General features: G+C 32.4%; 3 protein-coding genes across 5 annotated transcripts; 2 read left to right on the top strand and 1 right to left on the bottom strand.

The window, feature by feature from the left end:
• Positions 1-7547: 7547 nt before the first annotated feature.
• On the top strand, positions 7548-12609 carry LOC120081219 (beta-1,3-galactosyltransferase GALT1). The gene is made up of 8 exons (XM_039035925.1): positions 7548-7949; positions 8505-9369; positions 9804-10009; positions 10098-10379; positions 11057-11185; positions 11254-11433; positions 11835-11942; positions 12019-12609. Exons 2-8 carry the CDS (start codon positions 8619-8621, stop codon positions 12232-12234), a joined length of 1872 nt encoding a protein of 623 aa, XP_038891853.1. The 5' UTR covers positions 7548-7949; positions 8505-8618; the 3' UTR covers positions 12235-12609.
• On the bottom strand, positions 12181-17623 carry LOC120081220 (50S ribosomal protein L18). Of its 3 annotated transcripts, XM_039035927.1 has the most exons (6): positions 17487-17623; positions 15646-15880; positions 15454-15542; positions 14294-14446; positions 12724-12896; positions 12181-12314 (listed from the first exon to the last, which is right to left on the bottom strand). In XM_039035927.1, exons 1-5 carry the CDS (start codon positions 17535-17537, stop codon positions 12741-12743), a joined length of 684 nt encoding a protein of 227 aa, XP_038891855.1. In that variant the 5' UTR covers positions 17538-17623; the 3' UTR covers positions 12181-12314; positions 12724-12740. The 3 variants fall into 3 exon arrangements, with proteins under 3 accessions (XP_038891855.1, XP_038891854.1, XP_038891856.1); XM_039035926.1 differs by lacking the exon at positions 12181-12314 and having other exon boundaries at positions 12582-12896; XM_039035928.1 differs by lacking the exons at positions 12181-12314; positions 17487-17623 and adding an exon at positions 16135-16335 and having other exon boundaries at positions 12582-12896.
• A 60-nt stretch (positions 17624-17683) lies between these two features.
• LOC120081106 (E3 ubiquitin-protein ligase MPSR1-like) lies at positions 17684-18274 on the top strand. The gene has a single exon (XM_039035780.1). It carries the CDS (start codon positions 17684-17686, stop codon positions 18272-18274), a length of 591 nt encoding a protein of 196 aa, XP_038891708.1.
• Positions 18275-21884: the final 3610 nt, after the last annotated feature.

The following is a 21884-nucleotide window of genomic DNA, read 5'->3' as shown; positions in this document are numbered from 1 at the left end:
CAAGGTGTTACACCTATAGGTTGTAAGTGGATCTACAAAAGAAAACGAGACCAAACTGGCAAGGTACAGACCTATAAAGCCAGACTTGTGGTAAATGGTTTTACCCAAAGAGAAAGAGTTGATTATGAAGAAAATTTTCCTCCTGTTGCCATGATCAAATCAATAAGAATACTTCTTTCCATTGCCACATATTATGACTATGAGATATGGAAAATGGATGTCAAGATAGCTTTTTTGAATGCCTATCTTGATGAAAGTATTTTTATGTCTCAACCAGAGGGTTCGTCGAAAAATGAAAGGAACAGAAAGTCTGTAAGCTTAATCGATCCATTTAGAGATTGAAACAAGTGTCCAGATCCTAGAATATAAGATTTGACACTGTGATCAAATCTTATGGCTTTGAATAGAACGTTGACAAACCTTGTGTATACAAGAAGATAGTCAACAAAACTATAGCATTCTTAGTTCTATACGTTGATGATATCTTGCTCATTGGGAATGAGACAAGTTTTCTTGCTGACGTAAAGAGATGGATAGCAACACAGTTCCAAATGAAAGATTTGGGTGATGCTCAGTATGTTCTAGGAATACAGATCTTTCGAAACCGAAAGAATAGAACATTGGCACTATCTCAGGCATCTTATATTGACAAGATGTTGTCAAAGTATAATATGCAAAATTATAAGAAAGGTTTATTACCTTTCAGGCATGGAATTCATTTGTCGAAGGAACAATGTCCTAAGACACCTCAAGAGGTTGAGAAGATGAACAGAATTCCATATGCATCTACAGTTGGGAGTTTGATGTCCGCAATGTTGTGTACATGCCCCGACATATGTTTTGCAATTGGAATCGTCAGCAAGTTCCAATCCAATCCTGGACACGGTCATTGGACTGCTATAAAAAATATCCTCAAGTATCTAAGGAGAACGAGGGACTATATGCTTGTGTATGAACCTAAGGATTTGATCCTTACGGGATACACTGATTATGATTTTCAGACTGACATAGATTCCATGAAATCTACCTCAGGAACAGTTTTCACTCTTAATGGAGGAGCTATAGTTTGGAGAAGCATCAAGTAAAGTTGTATCGCTGACTCCACCATGGAAGCGGAATACGTGGCTGCATGCAAAGCTGCTAAGGAAGCAGTATGGCCACGTAAATTCTTAGTTGATTTAAGTCATTCCAAATATACACTTACCTATCACACTGTATTGTGATAACAGTGGAACAGTTGCTAACTCAAAGGAACCCAAGAGTCATAAGCATGGATAACACATTGAAAGAAAGTACCATCTCATCTGGGAGATCGTACACAGAGGAGATGTGCTCGTCACAAAGATAGCCTCTAAAGATAACCTTGCTGATCCATTCACCAAGGCCCTCTCGGCTAAAGTTTTCGAGGGCTACCTAGTTGGACTAGGACTCCGAGTAGTGTAATCTAGGGCAATTGGGAGAATGTCTATGGTATTATAGATGTCCTAGTTTATTGTATTTTTCCCATTATGTATCTTAACATTATATTGTATATATTTGTTCTTACTGGAGTTTTAGTCCAAGTGGGAGATTGTTGGGAATATCCTAGAACTCGCAGTTCATGTTAAACATTCTATTTATCAATAATATGACTTGTTGATTTTGCATTTTATCATGAAAATCCAATAAACGCATCCTTGGCTATAGTCTGAATGTTGTAACTTTATGTAGTGACATAAATAGGATCATATTGACAGTATATAGCCTAAATGGTCTAATAAGTATATGGATGAAATTGGGTATCTCATCCCGGTAACACTATTGGATACGATCCACTCTATAGTTGTTACAAGAGGTTGTAAGGTGCTACAAACGATGTGATCCACAAATCGTTCATGTTGAGACATGTAAATGGGGGCATCCTATGCAATGAGTTTGCCTATAGAGTAGACCATGAAAATAGTCACTTTTCTTTATAACAACTGTTTACTGTTAAAACTGACTATTTCATTTATCATATAACCTAGGTTAACTCGATCTTAATCCTGAGTTAGCTATGAACTCCTGTTTTTTCGGGATTATCCTTTGATCTGCAAACAGTGAGAGTAGTCTAGCAACACTGCTCAATAAACTTACAATTTTGGGGATAAGATCAGATGAATAGCTGGGGACATAGCCTTGCAAGATGGGATTTGCTTCTACCCTATTTAGGGTTAGCAGATAGGTTGTTCTTTTAAGTACTGGTTCTAGGTCTTGAACAATCGAAGCCCCGCCTTCTTATGATAGAGAAAGGATTTGATTAATAGAGATTATGAATCAGAATTGTTCATTAGAGGATGAGTAGGAACTTAATGAATAAGATGTGTTCACAAGGGTAAAACGGTATTTTTGACCTAGCTCTGCTTATGAACAACCTATGAAGGATCGACTTACTGATTATGGTTATTAAGTGGACATAATATATCTATAGTGAAGGGAGTTCAACTATGGGCTATAGTGGAGTGTCTCATTAGTTAATGAATGGGGTTTAGATTGGACTAATGAGTTTAACTGATTGTTGGAGCCCATGATCTGTAGGTCCGCGAGGTCCCCCTACTAGCTTGTACATGGATAAGCTTTAGAGTAGCTTGAGAAATTAATTTGAAACGTTCAAATTAAACGGAATAGGATAATATATATTTAAATATGATTTAAATATATGAAGATGATTATTGTGAAAAAATTAATTTAATATTTGATATTAAATTAATTATTATTTTAAATTAATTTAAGAAATTAATTTTAGAATTTTTTTTCAGTTTTATTAATCAAAATAGTTTTGGAAATCAAATTTTGATTTTAAAAAGGAAATTGAAAATTAGTTTTTGCATGCTATACAAAATGAAAAATGCTGTTTTTTCATTATCATCTTCATCATGCTCACAGAAACCCCATCTCCTTCTTTTCATTAATTCTCCAAGCATGAGCTGCAAGCCATGCAATTAACTTCTTTGCATGTTCATTTGCAATAAATAAAAAAGTTTAGAGTGATTTGAGAAGAGTTAATGCAGAAATTTTGAGAGTAAATCTCTATGAGAAAAAAGAGTTCTTCCATTTGGGTTGTTGTGTGTTCTTCATTGTTCTACATCAATTCAAGTTGTTCTTGAGTCCTACAACTTTGTCTAAAGTTCCAAAAGGATAGTGGGGAAGACATTGAGGTAGTTCACGATGATCTTTGGTGAAGACTGCTGCTGTACAATCAAGATCTTGGAGAGTTCTTCAAAGATATGATCTTAAAACCTCTTTTTAGAAAAGCATGCTTTAGTTTCTGCCAAAATTAGTGAATTTGAATGCTTATGTATCCTTAATACTTCTGCTGCATGTTATTCATCCCTTTTAGGATGAACCTTTAATCTGATTTTTAATCCTTCTTATATAGCCTCAATCCATGCAAATCAGATCACATTTGAAGTTGTCACTTCAAATTCCAATTAGGAAAGTGGCATGAGGTGTGAAATTTAATAGAATTCATGGATAAACCCACTTTCCACTAAATTTCTATTATTAATTAATATTATGAATTTTTATTACTATAATATTTATTTATAAACTGAAATTTCAAAAATCAATTTCAACTTTAAATTAAATAAATTTTATAAATTTGAACTTCATAAATTCAAAAATCAATTAACCAAATTCATAAATTTTTTAATTTTATAAATTCAAATTTTGAATAATTAATTAAAATAATTTAATTGATTTATTTTAATATCAAATATTAAATATAACACCTCATCGAATATTTAAATCATATTTAAATATTATCAACTATTTAAAATCGAAATGTTTAATTCGTTGATTAAACATAAATTATATCAAATATAATTCTCCAAACCCTAAACCGTGTTTAAATATTTCAAATTCTCTCAACACGCTATTCTAAGGTTTAATCCTTTCATGAGCTAATAGAGGGACTTAATAGACCTACAAACCATGAGTTCCAACGATTTGAGTTTAATTGGCTTAACTCTTTAAACTGAATTAATCACTTTTCATTAACTACCGAGACATACCACTATAGCTCAGTAGTTATACTCTCCTTACTGTAGATATATTTTTGTCTACTTAATTTAACCATAATCAATTAGTCAATCATTCACAAGTCATTTGTATTTACAACTAGATCAAAATTATCGTTTTACCCCAGTAATACATCTTGTTCTTTAAGTCTCCATTGAACCTTTATTGAATAATTGGTTTATGGTCCAACCAATAAATCGAATCCCTTTCTATCATGAGAGGGCGGGGCCCTTTTGTTCAATACCAGTAGTCAGTACTTAAGAGAACAACTTATTTGCTGACCCTTAGTTGGGTAGGAGTGAATTTTGTCTTGCAAGACTACGTCCCCATCTATCTATCCGATCTTACCCCTAAAATGAAAGGCTTATTGAGCAGTGATATTGAACCACTCTTACCTATGCAGATTAAAGGACAATCCCGAATAGACAGGAGTTGATAGCTAGCTCAAGATTAAGATCGAGTTACCTTAGGTAATTTAATTTGAAATAGTCAGTTTTAACATGTGGTTGTTATAAAGAAAAGTGACTATTTCGTGATCCGATCTTATGCAAACATTTTTTGTATAGGATGTCACCACTCGCATGACTTTACATGAACGATTTTGGGATCACATCATTTGTATCAATATACAAAGAGAGCCACATCCATAGTGCTCCCAGGATAAGGTACTCAACCCTATCCATATATTTATAGATTTTTTTCTGCTATATACTAAAACTTGATCCTCCTTTATATCTCTACATAAAGTTTAAATATTCATGTTATATTTATGGATTAGTTTATTAGATTTATAAAATAATACAATTCAATAACACCTTTATTGATAGAAAATTTCAATAATAACTTCCCTGTGAATAGAATATGTTTAATGTTTACAAACTATGAATTTTAGGGCATTCCCAACAATGAATTTTCCCTCAATTCTAACATAGTCCAATTGATGGAATTTTTTTCACTTATTTATGAGACCATTACTCCAAATATTGGAGAAATGATGTGTAAAATAACACATTGTTTGAAAATCTTATTTTTACAAAAGAATAATTTCAATTCAAGATTTAAAATTTGACCACCATTTTCTAAACGAGTATTGTGGAGTGCTACACCTTCCCATATACAAATGACTCCCGAACCCAACTTTAGTTTTTTTAGGACCATTTTTATTTTTTAATTAAAATTTGTTTATTTTATTTCGATGCCCGATTACACCGTAAAAAAGGTTGATGACAATTTTTTTTTAATTTTCTTTTAAAATCAATCCTTTTCGAGGACGTCAGCCACTCCATGTCATCTTGGACACATGACGACAATATATATTATCAACTAAGAGATATGTGGTTTGGATCTCCTCACCTATGTTGTAATAAAAAAAATCTCCACCATCCTATGTTATTCTAAATTACACGTTAAGTTTTATTTTAAGCTAAATGTTTTTATTTTCATATCGTTGTCTCTATATTGCTTCCAAACATCAACCCCTTGAAGATATTGAAGAAGTGTAATCTCATGCAAGCATACCAAAAAGTGAAGCCATCCAACTCATTTACCAAAACTTTACTACCAAAAGCATCAAATATAAGAACATTTTTTCTTCAAACAACTTGCCAAATTATCATTATAATAACGCCTTCATTAATTACACAATTTTCTTTCTTGAAAAAGGATTGATGACACTAACTTTGTTCTTATTGGACTTCATACTAAGAAGCCATTTATTGTTGATGTCCTCTGGTTTCTTTAGAGTTCTGATATGTACTGTTGGTGGGTCATAAAGTGGGGGGTTTTCAATGAAAAGTAAGCCTAAAGACTTCTCCAACCCACCAAAAATTTTCTTCAATTATGGTTTATTTCCATGTTTTATAAGTATTTTATTATTTGTAAGTTCATAAATTAGTCAGAAAATAATATGTTCTTTATTCAACTACTCTGTACGTAAAATAATTAACCTTTCCCTTTGAGCTTCTGAATATAAATATTCAGTTTTTTTTACCCTTTTTAGTCCATAGTATGGTCATTAGTATAGGTATGATATGAATTAAATTCCTCTTCTGACAAAATTAACCCTCCACAATTATTCAACCCAACTCACAAGCCCAACCCTTTGTAGGCGTTTGATGACAACGTTTAACCAGATGGAGTCTTTTTTTTTTTTTTTTTTTTTTATAATTTGTATTTTGACAAATACGTAAACTCAAACTATAATTTTTTGAAAAAAGAAAAATACTAAAGAAATTGAATTTACCCTTTATTTTAAAAATACTTTTATTATTGTAGAAGTTACCATATTTTCCAAATTCTTTTACGAACATTTCAAAACTAGAATCATTAAAATGTTAGATGATAAATGGGACTTAAAATTGTGGGTTGGCAATTTAAAATAAAAATTGAAATCTGAATACTGACACACAATTCCAAACCATTAATACATTTGTTTCAAGTTCCTAATTTTGTTAATATTTTAAGTGCTAACAAAGTTCTTCTATTTTTGGAACATTTATGAAAAGCTAGGCTTCGTTCGAAAACTATTTGATTTTTTTTTTAAAAAAAGTAAGCTTATAGACACTATTTCGACCTCAAAATTTCTTCTTTTATTATCTACTTTTTACCAATAGTTTAGATCTTGATTGATAACCATTTTTTTAAAATTAAGGCTATAGACACTACTTCCACCTCCAAATTTCTTCCTTTGTTATCTATTTTTCATCAATGTTTTAAAAATCAAGCCAAATTTTGAGAACTAAAAAAAGTACATTTCAAAAAATTATTTTTGTGTTTTGAAATTTGGTTAAGAATTCAATCATTGTATTTAACAAAGATGCAAATTATTATAAAATATAGATGAAATAGGCTTAATTTGCAAAAATAAAAGCAAAAATAAAAGCAAAAAATCAAATGATTATTGGCCTTAAGAAACCAAGCTAAATATGAAAATTTAAAAAATAGTTTTTAAAAACTTGTTTTTATTTTGGAATATAATTTGACTAAGAATTCAATAATTATACTAAAGAAAGATATAAATAATCATAAGATATTAGAAAGAAATAGCTTAAACAAAAATACCAAACAATATCATAGAAATACTATTTAACCTAGGAATACTGTGTAACTTTTGAAAGAATTATGAATATTTTTAAAATAAAATAAAAGTTTAAGGGGGAATTTTTTTTTTTTTTTTTGGGTGTAATTTAAGGAAAAGAAAGAGAAAAAACGACACAGTTTTGGGTTGATGTTGAGATTTTGGGTAAAGTTGGAAAATTCAACTGCCGTCCAAGGCCAGCTATACTCGGCTTTTTATTCCAAAATGTAAATTAAAAGTGAAGACTTCAAGATAAGACTCTTTTGTAAAAGGAATAATAAAGAAAAAAGAAAAAAAAGAAAGGAAAAGAAAAGAAACAACGACCCTTCTTCCAAAAAGTATCCAACCAGAATCCGCCACGTCAAACGGTAAATTAGCGTCTTTATAAAGGTGGCTTTACGCTATTGGACTGTCGCGGAGGGAGGAGCGACTGACCGGGTAACACGGGAAGATAAAGTTCCCTTCCTCGGTTCCCCCCTTTTAACTCTTTTTAAAATGATCAATTAAACGATATCGTTTGGTATCGTATTTTAAATATTAATCAATTCAACGACAACTATTCGCATTGTGTTACGATTAAAATAATTTAGAAATTTGAAGCTTGAAGATCTGGGACTTGTTCAATATTGTTTTCCCATTTTTTCTATTTATTTATCTTTTCTATGCTTTGACGTCGACTCCAAGCTTGAAACGACAGCGATCTATTACTCACTGCAACTTCCCCTTTCTCTCTCCTTCTTCTTCTTCATCTTCTTCTTCTTCCTCCACCGTCTTTCCTGTGCTTTCATTTTCTCTGCATTTCACTCCGGCCGGACTTCCTCTTCACATTTTCAAGGTAAATTTTCTCTCTCTCACTCTCTCTCTCTCTACTTTTCCTTCTCCGATGAACTGTTGAGGTTGTCAGAGCTTCTTCTATAGAACGGCTACACAATGTCTTTGGATCTCGTTGTGATTTCCGTCGCCGGAATTTCCTACTTGATGAAGAACACGCTGTTATGCTTTTCTACTTCTTGCTTTACTTTCCTGTTTGTTGTATACTTGTTTCAAGTTCGAGAAACTTGTACCTGGTGAAGTGCGGATGAATTTTTTGTTGTTCGATTTCTTTTACTTCTCCATTTTTCTTTCTGGTACTGTTAATGATTCTATTTTGAGTCAAGTAATTTTGTTTTTGAGAATATGTTTTGTTGCGATTTACGCGGGATGTAAGTTCGGATTATTTATTTTAGTATTAATTGTAGAAACTACTTGCCCTACTCTCTGATGCATTAGGTAGCATAGTGTCGATTTGATATTTTGCAATTAATGCATGTCGAAAGTCTGATTTAATTTATAACTACTATTTTTTCTGAGAGATATCTGTTCTTTATTATCAATTTTTCCATTCTTTCAGAATTTGTCTCGAGGGATAAGGCTCCAGTTATTGGCATTTAGTTTCGTGATGCTTAATAATGGTGGAATTTTGGATTAGAGCTATTGTCTATTAGTGGATTGTTTGATTGTCAGAATGAAGAAAAGTTATGGCCGGGTTCTGGTTGCATCGTTGTCTATGTTACTGTTGATGATTTATGTTATCTCGAGAAGTTCAACTCGGCAAAATTATTATGCAACTCCCTTGTACAATTCTATTGATCCTCTTCAGTGGCTCAATCCGGCAGTTCCACCCGCAGTTCAAAATCCTGAAATTGCGTATCAAGTGATTTCTGCTGACTCTATAATATCCAGTCTTTTCACTCAGGGGAATTTTACTGATGGAGAGAATCAATCTCTTCAGACTTGGAATCATTTAAGAAGCATAATTAATTATACCAGAGGGTTGCCTAATGCAGTAGAGGCCATTAAGGAAGCTGGAGGTGTATGGAATATTCTCAAGACTTCGATTGAAAAGGAAAGGCTTGGTTCTACAAATGAAAGTGCCCGTGCAAAGGAGAAGCAATGCCCTCATTTTCTAACCAAAATGAATGCAACAAAGCTTGACGACAATGGCCATAAGCTAAGGATGCCTTGTGGCCTTACTCAGGGTTCTTCCATCACGGTCATTGGAATTCCTAATGGTCTTCTTGGTAACTTTCGAATTGACTTGACAGGGGAACCACTGCCTGGGGAGCCGGATCCACCCATCATTTTGCATTATAATGTTAGGCTTTTGGGAGATAAGTTAACTGAGGATCCTGTAATTGTCCAGAACACCTGGACAGTTTCTCGTGATTGGGGAGAAGAGGAGCGATGTCCATCCGGTTCTGACGAGAATGGAAAAGGTATAGATGTCTATCATATTTCCTTTGAATAATTCTATGCATACACTACCATTTTAAGATAACTATTTTCGTCAATTTTCCATATTTAAAATATGGAGTCTAGATCGAAATGTGTTGCTATATATAAAACAACTCAAGTTTGCTTACAAGTGAGCTTACTTTGAAACTTTGTTACAAAGCAGACCATGGATGCAATATTATACTATGGCTTGCTGGTGGGAGAATTAGTAATGCAAATGCTTGCATAATTAGCAACAACGTTGACTCAAACCACATAGTGTGTCACATAATTGGTTTATCAACAGCCTGGGAAATTGGGAACATAACATACGTTAACTCCATAACATTAAACTGAACACGTATTTCACTCCCTCCCCTAATCTAGCATTATTTCCATTCACTTCGAAATTAATGTTGTTGATTTTATATGCTAGTGGATGAACTGGAAAAATGCAACAAGATTGTGGGCAATGTCGAATCTCGGCTTTCTGAGTTGAACAAGAATTTCAACAAATCCAAAACAAGAGCGTACTTCCCCTTCAAACTTGGTCATCCATTTGCTGCCACCCTTAGAGTGGGAGTAGATGGAATCCAGATGACGGTTGATGGAAAGCACGTTACTTCTTTTGCTTACCGTGAAGTAATCTCACCCATTCTTGTATTAATAGTCTTCAAATTGATCTCTGAATGATCAATCTTATGCTGTTTTGGATTGCTTCTTTTTTCAGACTTTGGAGCCATGGCTAGTCAGTGAAGTAAAGATTTCGGGAGACTTGAAACTAATTTCTGTCTTGGCAAGTGGTTTGCCTACATCAGAGGATTCAGATCATATTGTTAATATAGAAGCATTGAAATCAACTCCCCTCTCTCCGGATAGACCATTAGATCTTTTCATTGGTGTTTTCTCCACAGCAAACAATTTTAAATATCGGATGGCTGTTCGAAGAACGTGGATGCAGTATCCTGAAGTACAGGCTGGGTCTGTTGCAGTTCGGTTTTTTGTTGGGTTGGTGAGCTTCACATGTACTCTTCTTCGATTGAAAAGAACATTAATACAATTAGGCTACCCATTCATGTTGAACCTGGTGGTTTCATTAGATACTAATAGTTAAGGCCCATTTAGTATCCATTTAGTTTTCCATTTTTGGTTTTAGAAAATTAAGCATATAAACACCCTTTCCACCTCTAGGCTTTGTCATTTACGTTCTATCAACATTTTCAAAATCTAAGCCAAGTTTTGAAAACTAAAAAAACATAGTTTTTAAGTTTTTGTTTTTGAAATTTGACTAAGAATTCAACTTTTTTACTTAAAAAAGATGCAAACCGTTAATAAAAATTGAGAGGATAAGCTTTAAATTTCAAAAACCAAATGGTTACCAAATGGGATCTAAGTTATTTGTCGCATGAACCATAAAATTTACTTCCAAATTTTATCTTTGAGCCTCGAGGCGACTTCTAAGTCTGCTCACAATGCTTACAAGTGTAAATTGAGTGAGGCGTGTCATCAGATCGGCTACACTATTTCAAAATTTCATTGGTTTTGGATGCTTGAAACGGAATGATTAATCAGTTCATATGAAAAGTGTACTTCCATGCTTTTGTTACTTTCACTATCTCTTAAAGTTCCTACATTATGGATAGAATTTTCTTTGGTTTACAACCAGTTTGCATCATTTGCATTTTGCAGCATAAGAACCAAATAGTCAATGAGGAATTGTGGGATGAGGCCCGAACATATGGTGACGTACAGATGATGCCTTTTGTTGACTACTACAGCCTTATTACTTGGAAAACGTTGGGCATCTGCATCTTTGGGGTAAAGATTCGTTCTTTCACTGAGTGATGTGAATTTATCCTTATGATTTAATCTCACCACTTCGGCAGGCAGAGATTGCTTCAGCAAAGTATATCATGAAGACAGATGATGATGCCTTTGTTCGAGTGGATGAAGTTTTAGCTTCTTTAAAAAGGATCAATGCACAAAGTGGATTGCTTTATGGCCTCATCAACTCAGATTCTCAACCTCACAGAAACCCTGAGAGCAAGTGGTTCATTAGCATGGAGGTAATTTTCCGCACTGGTTTTTACTTATACGGGCAAAGGATCTAACATTGCGTGGATAACCTAAGGCTTAAGTAAACTTCACTTCCACCCCCTGTCATTTTTATTAGTTGGAACTCTCCTTTGCTTTACTGAAATCTCTGATTTGCAATAACAAAAGAACAACCCTATAAGAAATGCTAACACGCAAGCATTTGTAACCCGTGTTTGAGCTTGTCTTCTTTGAATTTGGCCGATATTTCTGTTAAACAAAAGTTAATATGAGTGTCGAATATTGTTCACATTTTTTTAACAAGCTTGCTCAGAATTAGGTGTCATTGACCTATGTAGCGCATACTCGTTAATTTGATAAAATTAAATAAGTTCTTTCTACCATCTTATCTTCATTGATTGCTCCAATGCAGGAATGGCCCGAAGATAATTATCCAACATGGGCACATGGTCCTGGTTATGTAGTGTCTAGTGACATAGCAAAGACAATATCCAAAAAATACAAAGAAGGCAGCTTAAAGGTATCTGTTATTTCCTTGCTCAAAAGCTATACTATTCCATAAACAACACGCTAAAATCACGATGTTATATCCTCAGATGTTTAAATTAGAAGATGTAGCCATGGGAATCTGGATCGCAAACATGAAGAGCGAGGGCCTTGAAATCCGTTACGAAAAGGACGAGAGAATTCATATTGAAGGTTGTAAGGATGATTATGTAGTTGCTCACTACCAAGGACCTCGGGAGATGCTCTGTTTATGGCAGAAACTTCAAGAAGGAAGTGGTGTTAGATGTTGTGGTTCTGATAACTAAGAGGACTTATGTTCTAAGCAGCCCGGATATCGAGTAACGATTCTGATGATCGTGGACCGGTACAGACTAGGATTGACCCCCTGAAAGAGGTAACATGAGAAATCTTACACCCTTTTAACAATTTCTATGTAATTAGTTGTTACTGCTGAGATGTATATGAATTAAAGAGTTGCTTGAAATTTTGTACATTTCAAGTGACCGAGAGAGATATGTTAAAATGAGAGTTGTAGGCTGTACAGTGAGTATATAGTTACAATAGGTAATCAATTGAATTTTACCAAATCGAGCTCGATCACAATTCATTTTCAGTGATGTTTGTGCTTAAAATGATTGTTGTTAAGTTAAGCTTGATCAATGAAAGATATCTATTGATTATCTGGGATTTCTATTGTCCTAAAGTTTTTCTCCACAGTTTGACGAAAAAACTTTAAACGAATGTGTAACGTTAAATTAACAATGTGAATTAAAGCATTTACATTTACAACTTGCCTTAATTCTTGGTGTATCTATCGTTGTAAGAGCCCATAGCGGGAAATTGCAATTTCGAAGGCTTGCATTTTCTCTCCGCGAGCAAACCCATTTCGATCATAAGATGATATTTCGTGTATGTTCAAGTCCTCGCATGCCTTCACAAGTTCTTCACCAACATGTTGAGCAGCTTCCTGTAATCACCAAAAAAAAAAAAAAAAAAAAATTTAGACCTTTTATATTTTATTAGGGTAATTGCAACAAGTAGCGCTTGTAGTACTAATAATTAAGTGTATAGTCACATTTTTTTAAAATTGTAAATATAACCAATTTTATGTTTACTATACATTTTTTTTTTTTCTTTCTGAGTTCCAAAACATGTGTTATTGGGAGATTCTTCAACTGACAACTTAGTTTAGATTATTTTTTTCAAATGATTTCTTATATTGTTGTTCACATTGTTTCTTATTCTTGATTAACATTAGCATTTACCTTCTCAATTTTGTCATTTTTTTCCTTACATTTTATTCAATTTCTTTAGTTGTATTTGATTTTCATTGACTTTTCTCTTCTTTACAATTCTTTACAAGTTCATTTCCCTTCTCTTGTTATTTTATTAGTGTTTATCATTATGCTTCTTTGACACAATAACGATGGAATTTGAACTTTGGACATTTTTTTATTATAAGTTTATGTCTTATGCTAGTTGAACTATGCTCATGTTGATTTCTATATTTGTTTATAGTGAGAAGTCTGTCATTAATAGAAGTCTTTCACTAGTATGTTTTTAATTCACGACCTAAATCTATCAATGATAAACTATTACGATAGATAGATTTCAATCAAAATGTACAACTAATATATATTCTCTCTCTTCTATCATCGATAAATTTCAAACAATTCTTTTTCTTTTTCTTTCTCTTATTTTCTTCCTCCAGTTTTGTTTGCTCCATCTCTTTCATTGATAACTAACAAAATATTCAAAGTAATTTGATGCACTCACTTTTCAAAGTAGCCATAAGAACTAGAAATAATTAAACTGCAACTAAACTATCTATTATTGAAGCTTAAGAGTACGTAATAAAAATCTATAAGTAGCCTTCTATATAAGTGATAGATTTGTACATGTTATGTGAAATCTATCGTTGGGTGTTGTTGATAGATTTTAAATAATATAAAGCCAATAAGTCATAGACTCTAATCGCTGATAGAGTCTATCAGTGATACCTCATATTACTAATAGAGTATCCGTGTCAAATTTTTTATATTAGTTTATAAATGATACACTTCTACCAGTGATAAAAGTCTATCACTTATAGATTTTGCTATATGTGATAGAAGTCTATCATTTATATGGATTTATCAATGATAAAAGTCTATTACTATCCATAGCAAAATCTATGTCTTTTATCACATAGATTTCGAGAACTAGATCTAAATTTTTCTATATCTACAAATTCTTTTACATTGTGTTATATCTACTAATACTTTATACATAATTGTTATATCTGTAATTGTCCCTATTTAATAATAGTTTCTTAGGACTTTCGTGCTCTTAATTCCAAGTCAGACCTTAAGAATGAAAACTTACGATGGTAGTGCATGAGGGACTTGGACGCATAGATTTTTGTAAGGTGCTTCCATAAAACAGGCACTTCTTGTTCTGGTCGTCAACCAACATTGCATACAACTGCTTATCAGAACAGAATACTGAAAGCCTTGGTCTTGTAGGAGTGCCATTATACTGCTTGGCGTTGAAAACCATCAAATGTAATGAGAATTTTGTTATTACTATGATGATTATCAATGAACGAAATTTAAAAATAAAAAGTGCTCCAATGTTAGTATTACAGATGTAAATTGTGCATAAAATCCATTAGCATGGTTCCATGTATCAACATCTTACACTTGTTAAAGTTTTTTTTATAATGTTCATAAATTCGCAACTCAAATTGTGTACTAAGAACAGATTTAAGATCACCTAACTTTTAAATGTTCAGGGCACTACTTTCCGTTTGTTGCAAAAGTTGCTCTAAGCTTCCATGTGTTAACTTATATAAATTACTTTAGTTTTCACTTTAATATGTCCTCAAACTTTTAATTTTTAAGTTAATAGGTCTATATACTTGTAACAAGTAGGTATCTAAAATTTCAAATTCATATCTTAAATGATCCTCGGCATACTTAACATTTTAAAAAAAATTAACAAATCTATTAGGCATAAAATTGATTTGTGTTTCTAATAGAATATATATATATATTTGTCACCGTGGGGATAATTGGATATTTGTCTAATAGAATATTAAACTTCTAATTTTTTCTCTAATAAGTTCGTGATTTTTAAAACTATCGAATATGTTACAGATCTATTTAGATACAAAATTGAATGTTCAACGAGTTATTACACTCAACATCGAAATTTAGAAATGTATTTCACTTTTTTGAAAAAAAAAAAATTTCAATAATCTATTTGAGAGTGAGTGTAAATTTTTTCTAGGCAAGTTCAACCTGTTTAAGATTGGTTGCCATTTTATATTGGGTTTTAAGTTTAAGACTGTTATATTGTGCATTGCAGTTGAAGCAATACGACTTTGGTTCTTGGTCTCTACATCCTCCTTATCTTGTCAATTCTTTTAACACTGACTTCAAGCTGCTGTGTTACTAAATTTCTAACCTTGCTCACTCTCCTCCTACGAAAAAACCAGTCCCTTCAAGACAAACTTGGGAGAAGTAAAGCGAATGATAACGCACCTTTTTCTGCAACCTCCTATTTGTAATTTTTGCACTTTCTGTTTTAGAGTTTCCTCTTGCTTGGATCGTCAACGGCTTCACATCACAATCTACACGGAATGTAGGAACTCATTATAAAACAAAATCAACTGCTTGCAGTATTTGGTACGTTAAACATATGCTAGTATGTGTCTAACGTACTGCTTCACTTACTTCTAGTTTTCAAGCTGGGAAAGTTAAATGGCTTTGACTGCAACCCAAAGGGCGTAGAAGTCTTCGATAGCAGACCAGGACCATTTAGAAAAGCCATGCCACCATATACTTTTTTTAAATTTAAAGTATTTAGAAGTAAAGAAGGCATTCTTGAAATGATTTCTATGCGTAATATACGCTGTACGACGGGGACTTCGTCATTCAGGAATTTCGTCGAGCACCTTGCACGCGATCCCTGAAAAAGTGATTGACAATCCAGCAAACAAAGTCAAGCAAAACCCAATCACCATATTGAAAACGAGACTCATAAATAGCGAAACACAATGGAAATGAGGAAGAAAAAGCCCCACAAGAGTTGAACACAGAAGTTTTAATTACATGGGACAGAGGATTTTAGCTAAAAGAAATTATAAAAAAAACCAAAAAAAACTTTTTTTTCCGCCGGAATGAATGTGGTTTTGGTTGTGTGAGGTCCAATTGATTCTGTACTATAAGAGCCCGATCAGGCGGTGCCGTTGAAAATTTTCCGGCCGGCGACTTGGCTTCCTTGTGATGGCAGGAGAAAATACGTTTCCTCCACGTGGATGTGGATGGGATTGCGATTTTGTTCCAGCCACTTGTCTTCAGAATACAAGTTATTGATCTTAGTGGCAAGGTTTCGTATACAATTGAACTATGTTCGCTGCTTATTCTTAAATTTGGTTGGTAATATATGAATTTAAAATTTGAAATAATTTAATACTTATATTTTAGTACAATATAGTTTTAAATTTGTAATAATTCAGTTGTACTTTGTTCTTAAAATATATAAACAAATTTGATTATTAATCAGTTTACAAAAAAAAAAAAAAAAAAAAAAATCTTAATACTATTTTTTGTGATAGGACTTCGATATAAATTTAATTAATATCTATCAAAATTGTTACAATTTTAAAAGTTTAAATACTAAATTATTATAAATGTAAAAGTACAAGGACTGAATTTTCATAAATTAAAGTTGAACTAAATTCTTGTAGGGTCGAAATTTAAAGGTTAAAAAAACACTTATGATCCTTGAATTTCATGAAAACAACAATTTATTTCATAGACTTGGTAACAATTTAGGTTTTGAACTTTCAAATTTGTAATAATTCAGTCTCTAAATCTTAATAAATAATGATTTAGTCCTGTATCTTACAATTTATAACGATTTAATTTCTATAGTGAAATTTCTCATAAAAATTAAGTGTCACTTTTTATTGCATAACAACCCCGACTTTATCATTCATATATAAATTTGATTCCCAAGAACTTATCCTTTAAGAAATTTTACTAAATCATAATAATATTTTTCACAATAAAGACTAAAATGTAACAAATTGTAAACTAGTGAGACAAAAAACATTATAAATTTTAAAAGTATATAGACTAAATAGTTATCAACTAAATTTAGGAACTCAACTAAATTTTTACCTTTCTTAAAATTTAGGGATCACAAGTATTTTTTTAACCAAATTTGAGAAACTATTAATATTTTTTAACCTTTTTCTCAACACATGCTCAATAGAGTTGCTTACCAATTTGGCATACCTTAATTAAGCATCATAATCTCTACTACAGTGTTAGAATCTAAAAAAAAAGAGTATGAAAATAGAAAATAGACTTTATTTATTGGACAATGATTAGGTGTAGTCTGTTTCATTTTTCTATATGAAATGAAAAAGATTTTTTTAAAAAACAAAATGACGACGTGTCAATTTTTCATTGGGTGTTTATACAAACCCAAATTGTCTCCTTATTTATTTATTTATTATTTATTTTATTCAGTTTTATACGTAAATATCTTATTTGTGATGTCTTACCCAAAAAGGCGAGAAATCCAATTGCTGATCAATTTTGATCCCTTCTACCATTGGTTCTTCAAAACTTCCAGATTCTTCTCCAACCTTCTTCTTCCTTCTTCATCATTTCCTCTTAAAACCTCTCTCGATCATCTTTTCCCCTCATTCCCTTTCTTCTTCAATTTCCTCACTCTCTGATTCCTTCATTTTTCTCATCAATGGCTTCCCAACCCGACCCTTCAGAGCTTGGTTCTGCCCTCGAAAGGCTTTTTCTCAACAGAGACGTCTCTCTCATCGCACCCCTTTTCTTGGGTTTCGCCTCTATGATTCGTACATCCCAAGATCAAGAAATTGAAGCAACACCCACTACTTTGCCGGATCGATTCATCTTCTTCAATCCCTTTGCCCATCAATTAATCGTGATCCAAGCCACTCCCAAGGACGGCCAACCCCCGGCCTCTAAAGCCTCCATTAAAGCCATGCCCTCTGTCCCTGTTTCTGAACTTACTGAATGTGTCATTTGTTTGGAGGAGATTGAAGTCGGTGGTCTCTCTAAACAAATGCCCTGTAACCATAAATTCCATGGTGATTGTATTCAGAAATGGCTGGAGTTACATGGATCGTGCCCTGTTTGTAGATATCAGATGCCAATTGATGGTGAAGATGAAGGGAAGAAGGTAGATAACGAAGGGACAGAGAGTAGGGGAGAAACAGAGATTTGGGTGAGTTTTTCTTTTGATAATACCATCAGAAATGGGGAATCTATTCAAACCCCTTCGACAGATTCTGATCATTCTGATGTACAGTGAAATACATATTATTCTTTTTTTTTTTCCTCGTTTAAATTTCTCTTTGCACTGTCTCTTCTGATTGTGTATAATCATACCACTTTTCAAATGATCAACTCAACTTAACGAAGATCCTTAATATTAACTCATGGATAGTTTAACAATTCTGGAATGAAATTGTGAGTCAATTTTAGTAGAACAATTCACAAAAACAGAATAGATTTGTGATTCTTTTTTAGGGGGCTTGCAACAAAACTTCACTCGGACCATTTTGATACTTAAAACTGGCCAATTCTATGGTTAAATTAAGAGTTCACATAAGTCATCTTAATGAACATGTACTATCAAACTTTCCCCGTTGGCTTTGGAGTGTGGCAAGGATTAGCCCCAAATATTGGATAGTCATTGTACTGCAAATCCATTCTGCCATTCAACAACTTCTGCAGTGGCTGATACTTCTGCCATTGAAGAAATCAATCAGTTCTAAATCATTTCTTTTAATAATACACATCAGTTATAAATCAATCATATCTATATATGTACCTGGTGTGCAGCATGGGAAACTGGAAAATCCTGGCCAAGACGGATCATAATTGCTGCCCCTGTGAATATAGAAACTTATTAAGATGGCCTGAGATTTATAAAGGAAGTAATTTCATTAAACAAAGTTTTGAGGCTCGTGTACTTGATGCAGAGACAGTGTTGAAGAAGACGAGGAAAGAGACAAGGAGAAAAGTCGTAACAAAGTGTTGGGTTTGGCCTGCCATTTTGATTACACAGTTTTGATCTTCACCCACTTCTAACTCACATGTGTGTATATATAATATACACACACACACACACATAGGTTGGTGAATTGAAGCACATGGAAATGTTTCATTGTTCTGGAAGATTACCCAACTTTTAAACTTTTTCTTTAGATCTCAAATTCACAACTTGGGTGGGGATTACAGAAAGTGATAAAATAATGAGTAGACTTTTTACAAAGAGGAAAAAACTAACCATACCCACCTCGTAAAAACAGTCATATATATCTGAAATGATGAGAAAATTGTCTTGTTTCATGACTTTTTGAAGGCCAGTTTCGAAAGAGAATGAAGACTGAAAAGGAAATAGGGAAAGAGAGTAGAATCAAGAAAAGTAATGGAGTTCGATCCACCATGGAAGTGGAGAATGAGAAAGAAGTCAATTTGGCTGACAAAATTTAAGAGTGAATTGAAACATATCACAGAAAAACAAGAAATGGGTGAGATATTGAGTGGGAAGAAGATGAAAATTCTGAGCAATTATGATGAACAAATTTGAAAAACCAATTTAGTCAACCTTGTAATAGATTGTGAATGAGAGTTTGCAGTGGAATCTAAGTAACCACTTGCTACAATTTTTCATCCCGTCTGGTCGGCCAAAACAAACTCAAAACTCTTAACTTTTGACACCATTAATATTATCCTCGTTTCACTTTCATTACCAAATATAATTTGCATATGGGGGTGACTTCTACTTAAAATAAAAGTTAGCGTATATCTAACCGATCAAATAAAATATGCTTTCATTTATATTATCACCATCCCTTTCCTTCCTAATGATAAAAGGGACTTAATCTATAGTAGTAATCGTCCAAAAATGTAATATTTCACGAATTTTCTTACATCTAAATATTATAGTCATTGGATTGTCTAATGAGATTAGTCAAAATGCATGTAAGCTAACCTGTATACTTACAGGTATAAGAAAAAAGGATTTGTTGACAAATTTTTTTTTTACATAAAATATGGTTTTTTTTCCCTTTTAAGTTCAACATCAAATGGGTGAGGGAATTTGAGCATTCAACTTCATGTCTACCAGTTAAGCTGTGTTAGGAGTCCAAACAAGGTTTCATGTTTGTTAGGGAAAAGAGAGATTCATGATATATCAGTTAGAACAATTATCTCCAATTGTGTCTGTGTGAGGTTGTTTGAGCGATCCTAAAAGTAGAGTTATGGAAGTTTATGCCTAAAGTGCACAATACTCCTATTTAGACCAAAAACTGGATTTTGAGCATTCAACTTCTTATTCAAATATTACATGTCTTAACCAGTTAAGTTGTGTTAGGAGTGCAAAAATGGTTTCGGGTTGGTTAGAGAAAAGAGAGATGCATGATATATCAATTAGAACAATTATCTTCATTTATGTGAGGTCATTTGAGTGATCCTAAAAGCATAGTTATGGAAGTTTATACTTAAAAGTGGACAATACTCACTCTATTTAGACCAAAAAAGTGGATTTTATGTACAAATATAGTATACCAAAAAGGAAAAGATGGTTACTCTTAAGAGACACTCTCACTCTTTCAATACTATTTTATCTAACTCACTTTTTCACTTTTTTTTTTCCTTCCTCAAACTCGATTTAATATGAGGGCGCAACTCCTACTTATAGGCATGAGATCTTTGCTAATTTTTTCAAATCTTAGATATAAAAAATCCTAGATACCCCTAAGAAGTTAATCTTCATCTAAAGAAATTCTAAAATGTCTTAAAATCTACGGAAATGTTGGCATACTTTTAGAATTTTTTAAAATATTTATTTACATAAGATAAATCCAGAGACGAGAACATTTACATTTAAGTTATTAACGTAGATAGAAGGATTTAGATATAGTTAATGTTAATTATTTTATTGACCCAATATCATTTTCAATAAGATGTCCGGAAATGACTAATGTGTAATGTTTTCTCACGTACCTTAAGTTAAAGTCTTTTTATGTCCAACGAGAATAAAGAGATATGACAAGTATCATAATTTCATGTCTTGAGATTGATTTAGAGATAAGAACAAAACCATAGATGACACATCAAAATAATTAAGATTTAAAACATAGAAATTAATTTTCTATATATAAAAAATATTAATTTTCATATTTTCGAACCCATATATATTATTCCTCCAGAGAATCAACCATAAAGCTTGTACCAAATCCAACCACAATTGTCAACTTTTCACACTTCTCCGTCGAGAATAATCGACCAAGATCAAGTAGTTAACAATGAGTTGATATAAACTTGGTTTTTTGTTAGTCCTAAAAAGAAGGTTGAAATTTGAAGCTTTTTTTTCCAATATTTATCACATGATAACATATTTGTAATAATGGTAGAATTCTATTAAGAATGTTATAATATACATTATCTTGGTATATCAATGACATGTTATATAAGAATAATACCAAAATGATATACCAATTATAAATTTTATCACATAAATGACATATAGATGGAATTTTTATATCAGTGATATATGTTATATTATTGCATATTTTTTATTTTTAATTTGTCTATCAGCAATATATTTATATTTGCACATAGTATATATGAAAGTGACAATATTTGGGTATTTTTTTTTCTCTTTTTGAAATGGGTAACAGAGATTTAAATCTTATTTTAGTCACTGAATTTGAATTTTATTTTATTTTGGTTCCTAAACTCTAAAAAACGTTCATTTTAGTCTCTAAACTTTTAAAAATATTGATTTTAGTCTTAAAATTATGTTAACTCTTTACTAAAAATGTGAGGGAATTTGTATTTTTAGATGTATTAAACCAGATGAACGTGAAGTAAAATGACAACAACCAACACACCAAAATACTGAACAACCA

The sequence above is a fragment of the Benincasa hispida genome, chromosome 7 (genome assembly GCF_009727055.1).
Source record: "Benincasa hispida cultivar B227 chromosome 7, ASM972705v1, whole genome shotgun sequence".
Taxonomy (NCBI): Eukaryota; Viridiplantae; Streptophyta; class Magnoliopsida; order Cucurbitales; family Cucurbitaceae; genus Benincasa; species Benincasa hispida.
The sequence above is the reverse complement of the archived record's forward strand: the minus strand, read 5'-3'. Positions and strand labels throughout refer to the sequence as shown.